The sequence below is a fragment of the Myxocyprinus asiaticus genome, chromosome 33 (assembly GCF_019703515.2).
Source record: "Myxocyprinus asiaticus isolate MX2 ecotype Aquarium Trade chromosome 33, UBuf_Myxa_2, whole genome shotgun sequence".
Classification (NCBI taxonomy): Eukaryota; Metazoa; Chordata; class Actinopteri; order Cypriniformes; family Catostomidae; genus Myxocyprinus; species Myxocyprinus asiaticus.
The window spans coordinates 21331573-21343144 of record NC_059376.1 but is presented as its reverse complement, the minus strand read 5'-3'; the positions used below and the strand labels follow the sequence as shown (position 1 = coordinate 21343144).

General features: G+C 38.8%; 1 protein-coding gene across 3 annotated transcripts; it reads right to left on the bottom strand.

Annotated features, from left to right (window-relative positions):
• LOC127424374 (zinc finger protein 131-like) lies at positions 1 to 8439 on the bottom strand. 3 transcript variants are annotated; one of them, XM_051669508.1, is made up of 8 exons: positions 8321 to 8415; positions 7922 to 8089; positions 5971 to 6133; positions 5749 to 5850; positions 5503 to 5647; positions 1850 to 2538; positions 1434 to 1564; positions 1 to 1339 (listed from the first exon to the last, which is right to left on the bottom strand). In XM_051669508.1, exons 3-8 carry the CDS (start codon positions 6101 to 6103, stop codon positions 815 to 817), a joined length of 1725 nt encoding a protein of 574 aa, XP_051525468.1. In that variant the 5' UTR covers positions 6104 to 6133; positions 7922 to 8089; positions 8321 to 8415; the 3' UTR covers positions 1 to 814. The 3 variants fall into 3 exon arrangements, with proteins under 3 accessions (XP_051525468.1, XP_051525467.1, XP_051525469.1); XM_051669507.1 differs by lacking the exon at positions 7922 to 8089 and having other exon boundaries at positions 8321 to 8439; XM_051669509.1 differs by lacking the exon at positions 8321 to 8415 and having other exon boundaries at positions 1850 to 2535; positions 7922 to 8287.
• Positions 8440 to 11572: the final 3133 nt, after the last annotated feature.

Genomic DNA, 11572 nt, shown 5'->3' with positions numbered 1-11572 from the left:
TTCTGCAAACCATGGGGCACTAGTGACCCTTTAATCCATGACTATGCCAGTGCGCTTGTTTCCTGACGTTCACATTCATGTTCACATTAAACATCACTACTGAACTAAACACATGCTTTATAATTAAGAAAACCTAAGGTGGTGAGACAAACATTTCATACAATATTTATTGCTCTTTACAGCTCAATAGCAAACACGTACATTCAAGACTTCCTGCTTCTGACTGAAAGTGAAACATCAGAAAGACTGACCCTTGTAAATGGGCACTGACTGAATAAGGAGAAAGGTTTGAAACAAGACAGAATCGCTTAATATGGTCTCTGGATCATTTGGGGACACATTTTGCCCTTTTATTCTTTTACAAAAATAAGCTTCTAACACACACTATAAACATACTGTACATCCTTAAGATAACTTAAAGAAAATGAAATAGCTTATAAACAGTCTAAGCGATGTGCATTATTCTTGAAATTAATTACACCTCTTTCCACCGATCTTAACCACAATGCACATTGAAGCATGACTAAACCTGTGATCAAATTTATAGAGGCCATGCTGTCAAATGACAGGCTTGAGTAAAAGAGCAGTTTTCTTGGCGAGCTGTCTGAGAGGCAAAGAGCAAAGCTGAAAATACAACAACCCAAAAACGCAGGTGAACCCACTTCAGCTGGATGACACCACTGACCAAATGCCATTCTACATTTGTATATGTTGTATTCTATTATTGTATAATTATAAGAGGGTGGGAAAGGAGAAAAGGCCAGTTTCATCTCCCCATCCCATTCTCAAAGAGTCAATGAGCAGTAAAGGTCTTTCATACATTTGCAATCTTTTCTTTGGTCAAACTGTCTACAGCCTCTTGTTGACCTTCAGAGTCCACTGGCTCGGCTGCAGTCACTTGTTCTATTTGAAATTCTATTGCTTGTTCTTTCAATCTCTCGCCCTCTACTTGTAAAACCACTGTCTCTTCCACTCCACCCAATGATGGAGAAGGCTGTAGCTGCGTCCCTTCCTCCACCACAAGAGTCTCCTCAACAGCAACAACGTCCACTGGTTCCACCGTAACATGCTCCACCCTCATCTCATCCTCCAGAATAACCCTCTCCTCTCCGTCCTCCACCTCTGCCATTGCTAAAACAATTGCTGGGTCAGAAATCATTAATTCCTCTGTGACAATAACCTTCTCCTGTAGGCCATGGAGATCTTGCAGATGAGTTTGAAGGTCTTTGGGTTGTGTAAACCACTGATCACAGATGGTACAGTGGTTGGGTTTCTCACCCGTGTGGGTGACCAAGTGATCCTTGAACTGCTCCCAACTGTTAAACACACTACTACAGACCTAAAGAGCCAGAGAGACAAACAAATGAATTTCAAGAAGGTACACTAGAAGTGTATTTTTGGATATTACTGTACTGTTATTGGTACAAACCTACCTGACATTCATAGAGCTTCTTTCGCCCTTTTTTGGCTCCAGAGCCATTTTGACAGGCCGACATGTGGCACTTCAGTGTACTGTTCCTTGCGAAACGTTCATGGCATTCTGGACATTCAAAGGGTTTTTCACCTATAAAAACATTGATAGTTAAGATATGAAGATTATGAAGAAACTTTCAACTTGCATTCTTATATCATGAGTCGAAAATTCACGTTTGCTTGTGCTACAGCTGCATAACTTTTAAAGGAATAGTTAATCCAAAAACAAATATTGTCTCATCATTTAGTCACCCTCATGCCATCCCAGATTTTGCTGTGTTGGGATGCTCAAATAAACAGTAGTATTTCAACATAAAAAAAAAAAATTAAACACTTCATCTTTATCTTCATAATATCTCCATCGCTCACCACACACCTGTGTGCTTCCTCAAATGCTCTTTGAAGTGTCCGAAGTGATCAAATTGCTTTTCACAGTAATCGCAGACATGCACTTTCTTTTTCTGCCTCCGGGACTGCTCCTCTGCTTCATAATGGTAATTATTCAGGTGCTGCTTAAGAGCTCCTTCTCGGGCGTACGCTTTGCCACAGTGCCTACAGACGAAGCCCCTGTCCGGGGTAGCCGTGTGAGTCTTCATGTGCTGTTTCAGATGGTAATAAAGTTTGAAAGAGCGGTCACACTTGTCACAGCGGAAAAGGTTGTCAAGCTGAGAAATCTGGACCTCTACCACTTCAATATTCTCAAGGGTCTTGGAGGCTATCATAGCCTCTTCCTCCACAACCACCGTCTCATCGTCATCATTTTTCACCACATGCAGTGTCTGCTCTCCCTGCTGGTACTTGCTGGTGATGTCAGCCAACAAAGCCAAAGCGGAGTCATCTGAGGAGGGTTCGGTACTCCTGGCAGCATCTACTACTTCCACCAGGCCACTTTCCACTACCTCAATCTGTTCCTCACCAACCTCTACTTCGATTTCAACTGATTCAGCCTCCACCGAAGGAAGAGCCTCTGTGATCACATTGAAGGTCTCTGCAATCTTCCTCTTCTTAGCCTTGCTCTTTCCTGCCAAGGCCTGGGATGAGTCCAGTGATGTTGTACCATTCCTTCTGGATGGGAGAAAAAGAAAATTGTTAAAATGTTGTATTATTTAATGGGATAGTTTGGAATAATATGAAGGTGCTTAAATGATTTCTGGGCAAACTATCCCTTTAAAGGAATATTCTGGGTACAATCAATAGCATTTGTGGCATAATATTGATTACCACAAAAAATTATTTTGACTCATCCCTCCGTTTCTTAAAAAAAAGAAAGAAAACAAATCAAAGTTAAAGTGAGGCACTTACAATGGAAATAAATGGGGCCAATCCGTAAACATTAAAACACTCACTTTTTAAAAAGTATAGCCACAAGATGTAAACAATACGAGTTAATGTGATTTGAGTGTGATAAAATCACTTACTAAACTTATCTGTGTAAAGTTTTATCAATTTTACAACTTAGTTGTAAATCAATTTGGATAAAAGCATCTGCTAATTTTACAACGAAGGAACATAAGCAATTTAACATACAAAAGTCAACAATATCTGCAGTATCGCACTGCTAAGCTCTCAAAGTGGCTGGAGTAGTATAGATGCTAGTGCTGAAGAAAGAGAAATTTTTTTTTCAATTATAATTTTTGTTTTGTTAAATAGTACGTGCATTTAGTGTGGAACTGTGGATTGCTTAAGTGCTCACAGAACAGTTCTTGATTGCTGAGATAGTATGGCGGTTGTGTGGAGGTTGGAAGCTCATTCTACCACAGAGGAACAGAGAGAGAGTGAATGATCAAGAAATAGACTTTGTGCCTCTTTGCCACGATGATATAATGCCGTAAAACCTAAAATGATTGTAAAAATTATGATTTAAACAACGTTATAGCTCAAATAATACATGAGATTAACAGAAAAATGCAAGTGCTTTTATAAAATTATAAGCTTCACATTTCTGTTTAAACCCTTCAAAAATTGGCCACATTCACTTTCACTGAAAGTGCCTCACTGTAATCTCAATTTTTGCTTTTTTAAAGAAAAGATGAATCAAAATTTTTAATGGTAATCAATTTGGGCTGGGTATCGCCAGCCACCTCACGATATGATACATATTGCGATACACGTCATGATTCGATATATATTGCGATACATCACGATATCATGATTCGATTTTGATCTTGCTTTTAATTTCAATTAATTTGGGTATATTTCAGCAATAATGTCCATTTTGCTTACATACAGTATGAAAGAAATTATCTTTCAGCTAATGCCATTATTCATTATAGACCTTATTCACGTTAGCGCCATCTTTGATTTTTAATGGGAATGACATTGTGGCTGTGAGGCATAGACTTAGTCTCCTCAGTGGGCTGTACTGCAGTTTAAAGTGTTTTTGGAGCGTTCTGCGGACAAAACATTAATAAAATATCTTTTCAAGGACATTCAGAATACAAACAACTCCAGACAACATGAGTTGTGGAAAATCAGATGTGGAAAGTCTATCCCTCCCAGTCTCGTTGTCCTTCCTATTAAAAATCAAAGATAGCGCTAGCATAAATAAGATCTATACAGGGGATCTTCTAACTTGTTAAATTACAGACATATCAATTTTACAAATTTAATTTTATCATTAGTTTTTCATCACTGTGACATTTGAGCTTTTTTTTTTTTAGTTTCTCCCCAATTTGGAATGCTTAATTCCCAATGCGCTCCAAGTCCTCGTGGTGGCGTAGTGACTTGCCACAATCTGGGTGGCGGAGGAAGAATCTCAGTTGCCTCCGAGTCTTAGACCGTCAATCTGCGCATTTTATCACATGGCTTGTTGAGCGCTTTACCGTGGAGACCTAGCGCGTGTGGAGGCTTCACGCTATTCACCATGGCATCCACGCACAACTCACTACATGCCCCACCGAAAACAAGAACCACATTATAGCGACCACGAGGAGGTTACCCCATGTGACTCTACCCTCCCTAGCAACCGGGCCAATATGGTTGCTTAGGAGACCCGGCTGGATTCAAACTCGCAGCTCCAGGGGTTGTAGACATTTTAGCTTTTTTTAAAATATAATCAATTTATTACATCAATGAATATGATATATTTAAACTGCATATATTACATATATAAAGTATACTGTAACATGTTTGTTGTTTACATGCCTAATTTGTATTATTTACAAGTATTTACTTAGATATGTAGAACAAGTGCTAAAATGGAACTGTCTCTTTAAGACATGTGGCAAGGACTTTGACAGTAGTGTTTGTTTGGTGGAATGGCTTCTTTACAACGTTCATGCTATGTGTGATTAGAATTAAATGTTCCTTTTGTTGTTTTTGATAAATAACTGACTGTAGAGAACGAAATGAATATTAAAAGAGACATTACTAAATAACAAATGGTTTGCTTGGATCTAGTCTTTGGACTCGCATCACACAGAAAGAATCAACATTTTTAATCTCAGCACACAGTGAAAAGATCTTGGTGCTGAACTTCTTCGCCACTACAGCGCTCAAACACTGGTGAGTTAAATATAAAAAAAATATACCAGCCAGTGGCTAATCACAGACATTTTTTGTAGCATATCGGAAGTACTTACGCACGTATGATTGTAGGGGATTGCAGATCGAAAGAAAGAGCGATTTTGGCATTTAAAAAATTGACACTGGGATCGTACAAATGAAGATTAAGTACAAAATCAATATTTTTTGTGCGGCCCTAGATCCAAACGCGTGAGAGAGGTCCAGCATGTCCGTGAGAGAAACCGTGAATGCTGCAGGATCAGTTTCAGTCTCTTTCGTGTCTCTTAGAAGCATCTCTGACTGCACTGAAAATATCACAATATATTACGATACATGGATCTAAGTATCGATACATTATCATGAGAAAAAGTATTGTGATACAGTATGTTGATATTTGATTATATCGACACAGCCCTATCATCAAAATTATACCACAAATGCTGTAGATAGAGCTTGACTTGTATTGAACCTTTAAGATAAAATCAGGCAGAAGTAAACTTTCAAAAACTACCATATGTAAGTAACCTTTTATTCAAGGCCTTGATTGCTTCCTGCATTTGAAGGTACTCTGCAGCTCTCCAGACATCACTGACTTCTGCCTCACCATTTACAGCTAATGTGGCCGTGTAAGTGAACTCCATCAGATGGCGGAAGGCAGAGTTGCTTACCCCTGTTCAATACAACAGATATAAAGATTAAGTGGGGAAACTCTTCCTACGCTTATTCCTAAATTATGTAATTCCACACATGCTTGTATGCATTGTTACATACCCTCAATCTCCACTAGAGGCTCTTGAGTGAAATCCTGGAAAAACTTGTGGAAAAACTGACTGCAGGCTGCAAGTACAGCTTTGTGGGCCCTAAACTGATGTCCTGTTAAAGTAATCACAATCATCAGCAACATCCAGTTTTTGCAATTGTATATTTAACTGTATAAAGTCATTAAACTCAGAAAGGCATTGGAGTGAGATGTACAGACACTGGTAACCTTACCATCCACAATGAGAGTGATGTCTGTGAACTGATCCAGCCGACGTTGCTCATTCAGTTTGTCAAGCATGACTTTATAATGGGCTGGAAACTCATGCCCACAGTCATCAAAATCAACACCACCATCGACAGACATGGTTCAGCCCTTTCCCTGCTCATGCAAATCCTATGGGGAAAAAAATGATGGATTAAGAAAATAAGACTACCAAATATGACTAATGTACAATAGAATCTAATATATACATATATATCCCAATATAGATTATCCCAGCTTGTAAATATTGGCATAATCAGAAAAATAGTACATGTGACTCAGAGGTCAGGCTAAATACAGTTCCTCTAGATCAGAAGTTTCAAAACAATTTAGGCTTTATTAACAGCATTTGTGGCATAATATTGATTACCACAAATAATAATTGACTCTTCCCATGCTTATATAAAAAAAGAAGCAAAAATCACAGTTACAGTAGGACATTTACAATGTATACTGCCTGGCTGGAAAAAAAATTGCACACTCTAATATTTCGTTGGACGGCGTGCATTTGTTGTGGCATTGTTTCGACAACCTTATTCAACGTCAAAACATTTATTTCCATCCAGAGTTGCATTCATTTTTGGCCGAAATCTTTTATTTTTTTTCTCTCCTTTTCCTCCCCAATTTGGAATGCCCAATTCCCAATGCGCTCTAAGTCCTCGTCGTGGCACAGTGACTCGACTCAATCCAGGTGGCAGAGGACGAATCTCAGTTGCCTCCATGTTGGAGACCATCAATCCGCGCATCATCACGTGGCTTGTCAAGCACGTTACCGCGGAGACAAAGCGCGTGTGGAGACTTCATGCTATTCTCCGTGGCATCCACGCACAACTCTCCACGCGTCCCACCGAGAGCGAGAACCGCATTATAGCGACCACGAGGAGGTTACCCCATGTGACTCTACCCTCCCTGCTTAGGAGACCTGGCTGGAGTCACTCAGCACACCCTGGATTCGAACTCGCAACTCCAGGGGTGGTAATCAGCATTTTTACTCGCTGAGCTACCCAGGCCCCGGCCGCGATCTTGTATTGACGACAGGAGAACCACTCCGTAAAGTCTTCTCCAGCACATCCCAAAGACTTTCATTGAGGTTAAGGTTAGGACTCTGTGGTGGCCAATTCATGTGTGAAAATGATTCCTCATGCTCAATGAACCACTCTTTCACAATTTTGAACCTGATGAATCTTGGCATTTTCATCCTGGAATACGCCTGTGCTGTCAGGGAAGAAAAAATCCGTTGATGGGATATCCTGGTCATTCAGTACATTCAGGTAGACAGCTGATTTCATTTCATTGCCGTATAACGTTGTTAAGCCTAGACCTGACCAACTGAAGCAACCCCAGATCATAACACTGCCTTAAATCCAAACGGCGACTTTTTCTTCTTTCTTTTTTTTTTTTTTGGCCAGGCAGTATAAGTTAATGGGGCCAGTCCATAAGCATTGAATTAAACACTGTTTGAAATGTCGTCAGAACAACAAAGGTGTAATATTGGATATAACTTTACACTTTAGTAAGCTATTTTATCACACTAAAATCATGTCAGCACGTATAATGTTTACATCTTGTGTATAATGTTTACAATAGTATGTATTTTAATGTTTATGGACTGGGCCCCGTTCACTTCCATTGTAAGTACCTTACTTTAACCGCGATTTTACGCGGTTCTTTTTATAGACTATGCACGAGTGTAATTTTTTTAAATTATTTTTTTGAGGTTATCAACACTATGCAACAAATGCTGTCGATTGAGCTTAACTTTTAAGAACCAGAAAAACTATTTTAACGTTACCCTGTAGCAGAATATTGGGCAAAATTGGCTGGCTGTCAACGCATTTTGAAAGCCAATCGAACCATCTCTCAGAGGCATATTGCATATTTCCTTGAACATAAAATACTTTAAGAAAATTAGCAACATACTTTATAATGGCCCCTATTCCAGCAGATCCACAGAGTAGCGGGCATTTGTAAGCTGCATGCCGAATAAGCGCGCATTTCTGCAGGCAGATTCTCTACGCAAGATGTGCAGATTTGCACCGTGCGAGTTAAACTGCTGCAAAATCCACGTACTCCACCAGCCCGACAGTACTGTACAGAGATCCAACAGACATGTACAAACGGTAAAAGTTGTATCGTGTGCCAATCAGGTTCATGTTACTTGCAAGCTGGGCCTGTGGCAAGTAACGCACTCGCCATTTGTTTTTGGAGCATTGTCGTTACGTCATCAAATCGCGCATTAAAATGCACTTTTAATCAGACATTTTCAATTTCGGTTAAACAATAGGTGACACCGAGAGCCTCAAGCCCCGGAGAACTTACCCCGGGTGATGATCTGATGTTTAGTGCGGTTGTTTATACGCGTCGGAGGCCTGTAGCGATCAATGTGCTGGTTTTCCTCCGCTCGTCGGAAAAGGGCGGTCGCTTCTGCTCTGGCCTCTAGTTCCCAGAAGCCTCTGCTGAAGGGTTTTATCGCGCGAAGATGACATCTCGTGCTTACTGGGGCAACGCGGCCAAACTACGAGAATTCTTGACCTGAAATGATAGGCAAACGTTCATATTTTAATAATGTTTAATAATGTTGGTTGACAGGCTGTTTGGGACCAAAACAAATGCCAACAAACCCTAAGAAATGCCAGCAGAAATGCAACACAACTTAGTATACTTTACATACTATATAGACGATAAAATCTTAATATAAAAGACAATCAAATATTCTGTAAGTATCCCAGCCATGTCATTTTTGAGGGATTTTTCCTAAGCATCTATTATTTTTGATTCTACCTGATCGATAAAGTGCTCTACTGCCCTCCTAAGGGCACGACTGAGATTTCATTCATGCATGTACAGTTGTGGCCAAAAATATTGGCACCCTTGGTAAATATGAGCAAAGAAGGCTGTGAAAAAAAAATCTGCATTGTTTATCCTTTTGATATTTCATAAGAAAATTAACCTTCAATAAAATTTAACCTTTGATTGAAGTAGAACAATTGAAAGAGGGGAAATATCTCATTATGAAATCATTATTTTTCTCCAAAACACATTGGTCAGAATTATTGGCACCCCTAGAAATCCTTATGAATAAAATATATCTGAAGTATATTCCCCTTCATATTTGAAATTTTTTTAGTGCACCTGGGTGACTAGAAACATGAAATTGTTCAGCCATGACTTCCTGTTTCACAGGGGTATAAGTATGAAGTAACACACAGGCCAAACTCCCTTAATCATCAATCACAGTGGGTTACACTAAAGAAAATAGTTCTGATGTGTGGCAAAATGTTGTTGAGCTTCACAAAATGGGAAGTGGCTATAAGAAAATAGCCAAAGCATTGAAAATGCCCATTTCCACCATCAGTGCAATAATTAATAAGTTCCAATCAACTGGAGATCTTAAGAATTGGCCTGGAAAAGGACATGTGTCTATACTATCTCTATGCACAGAGAAGAGGATGATTCAAGTGGCCAAAGAGTTTCCAAAGATCACAGCTGGAGAATTGCAGATATTAGTTGGGTCTCGGGGTCAAAAAGTCTAAAAAAAAAAAAAAAAAAAAAGATATCAGACATCATCTACATCACCACAAGTTGTTTGGGAGGGTTTCAAGAAAAAAAGTCTCTGCTCTCATCCAACAACAAACTCAAGCGTCTTCAGTTTGCCAGACACTACTGGAACTTCAAATGTGACCGGGTTCTATGGTCAGATGAAACAAAAAAAGAGCTTTTTGGCAGCAAACACCAGAGTTGGGTTTGGCACACACAGAGATGAAGTACCCAATGCCCATGGTTAAATGTGGTGCTGGATCTTTAATGTTGTGGGACTGTTCTTCTGCCAGAGGTCCTGGACATCTTGTTCGGATACATGGCATCACAGACTCTGTCAAATACCAACAGATAAAAAGTCTAATCCTGGCTGCCTCTGCCAGAAAGCTTACAATGGGCCCTGGTTGGATCTTCCAGCAGGACAATTATCCAAAACAAACATCAAAATCATCACAAAAATGGTTCACTGACCACAAAATCAAGGTTCTGCCATGGCCATCCCAGTCCCCTGACCTGAACCCCATAGACAATTTGTGGGGTGAACTGAAGAGAAGAGTCCACCAACATGGACCTCTGAATTTGAAGGATTTGTAGAGATTCTGAATGGAGGAATGGTCTCAGATCCCTTACCAGGTGTTCTCAAACCTCATTAGGCATTATAAGAGAAGACTCAGAGCTGTTATCTTGGCAAAGGGAGGCTGCAAAAAGTATTTAATAAAAGGGTGTCAATAATTATGGCCAATACATTTTAGAGAAAAATATTTATTTAATAATGAGATATTTACCCCGTTTCAATTGTTTTACTTCAGTTAAAGGTTAGATTTTTGTAAATTTTTTGAATGAAAGATCAAAAGGATAAACAATGCAGATTTTTTTTCACAGCCTTCTTTGCTCATATTTATCACGGGTACCAGTATTTTTGGCCACTAATGTAGTATGCATTTTCTGTTGCTTGTCTACCAGGATGACAGTGAATAATGCATGACATTGTGGAGACTAATGCTTTTAAATGCACCATGTAGTATGTTTATCAAGAAATAAGCTTTGATTGCTGGAAGCAGTATAGGCTACTCAATTTAAAATAATATATACAGTATAAATGCAGTTTGCATCCCCCTTGCAGCGTTTGCAAGATCTTTATCAATTAAAAAAAATAAGAGGGATCATAAAAATTGAATTTTTTATTTTCATTTTGTACTGTCCTGATTACACTATTTGACAACATATAGTATATTTACATATATTCCTCAAGTCAAAATAATAACCGAATTTACACAATTGATCCTGTTCAAACATTTACATCCCCATTGTTCTTTATATGTCGTGTTGCTTCCTTAATGATCAATGACTGTTTTTGTCTTTTGTAATAGTTTTGCATGACTCCCTGCTTTTATCTGGATTAGTCTGAAAAATCCTCCAGGTGCTGTATGGTCTTTGGTTTTCCCAGCATCTTCTGCACATTTGAGTTCTTCCCTACAGTGGCTATATGATGTTGAGATCCAACATTTAATATTTAGAACAACTGAGGGACTCAAACTCAATCATTACAAAACACTTATCGATGCTCCAGAAGGCAACACAAAGAACCAAGGGGATGTAAACATTTTAACAGGATGATTTATGTAATAGTTATTATTTTGTATTGTGGGAGATACTGTATGTTATGTAGCTTCTGAAGGGCAGTACTAAATAAATAAGTAAAAAACATATGATCTTTTAGGCTGTCTCTTATATTTGTATACATTCAGAAAAGGGTGTGTCAATTCATGAAACAAAGGGGAGATGCAAATTTATACACATAATATAATCTATATTAATACAACATAATCTTCATTTATATCTCAGATATTTTAAAATATGAATCAAATAAAGAACATCAGCAGATTTACAGAATATATAATAAAACCTTTGCAGGTTTTGTCAGTTAAACATTAGGCCATCTTAAAAATGATTGTCCTAGGTTGAGGAAACATTACCTGGTCCGGGACAGATAGCTCTATCTAAAAATGCCATATTGATAATGTTTAATTGGTG

Coding starts and splice junctions, on each gene's coding strand:
- LOC127424374 (XM_051669507.1), bottom strand. CDS start 6,103: ATGTCTGTCGATGGTGGTGTTGATTTTGATGACTGTGGGCATGAGTTT. Junction 5,851..5,970: donor CATCACTCTCATTGTGGATG/GTAAGGTTACCA, acceptor TTACTTTAACAG/GACATCAGTTTAGGGCCCAC. Junction 2,539..5,502: donor ATCAAGGCCTTGAATAAAAG/GTTACTTACATA, acceptor TCTCCCATCCAG/AAGGAATGGTACAACATCAC.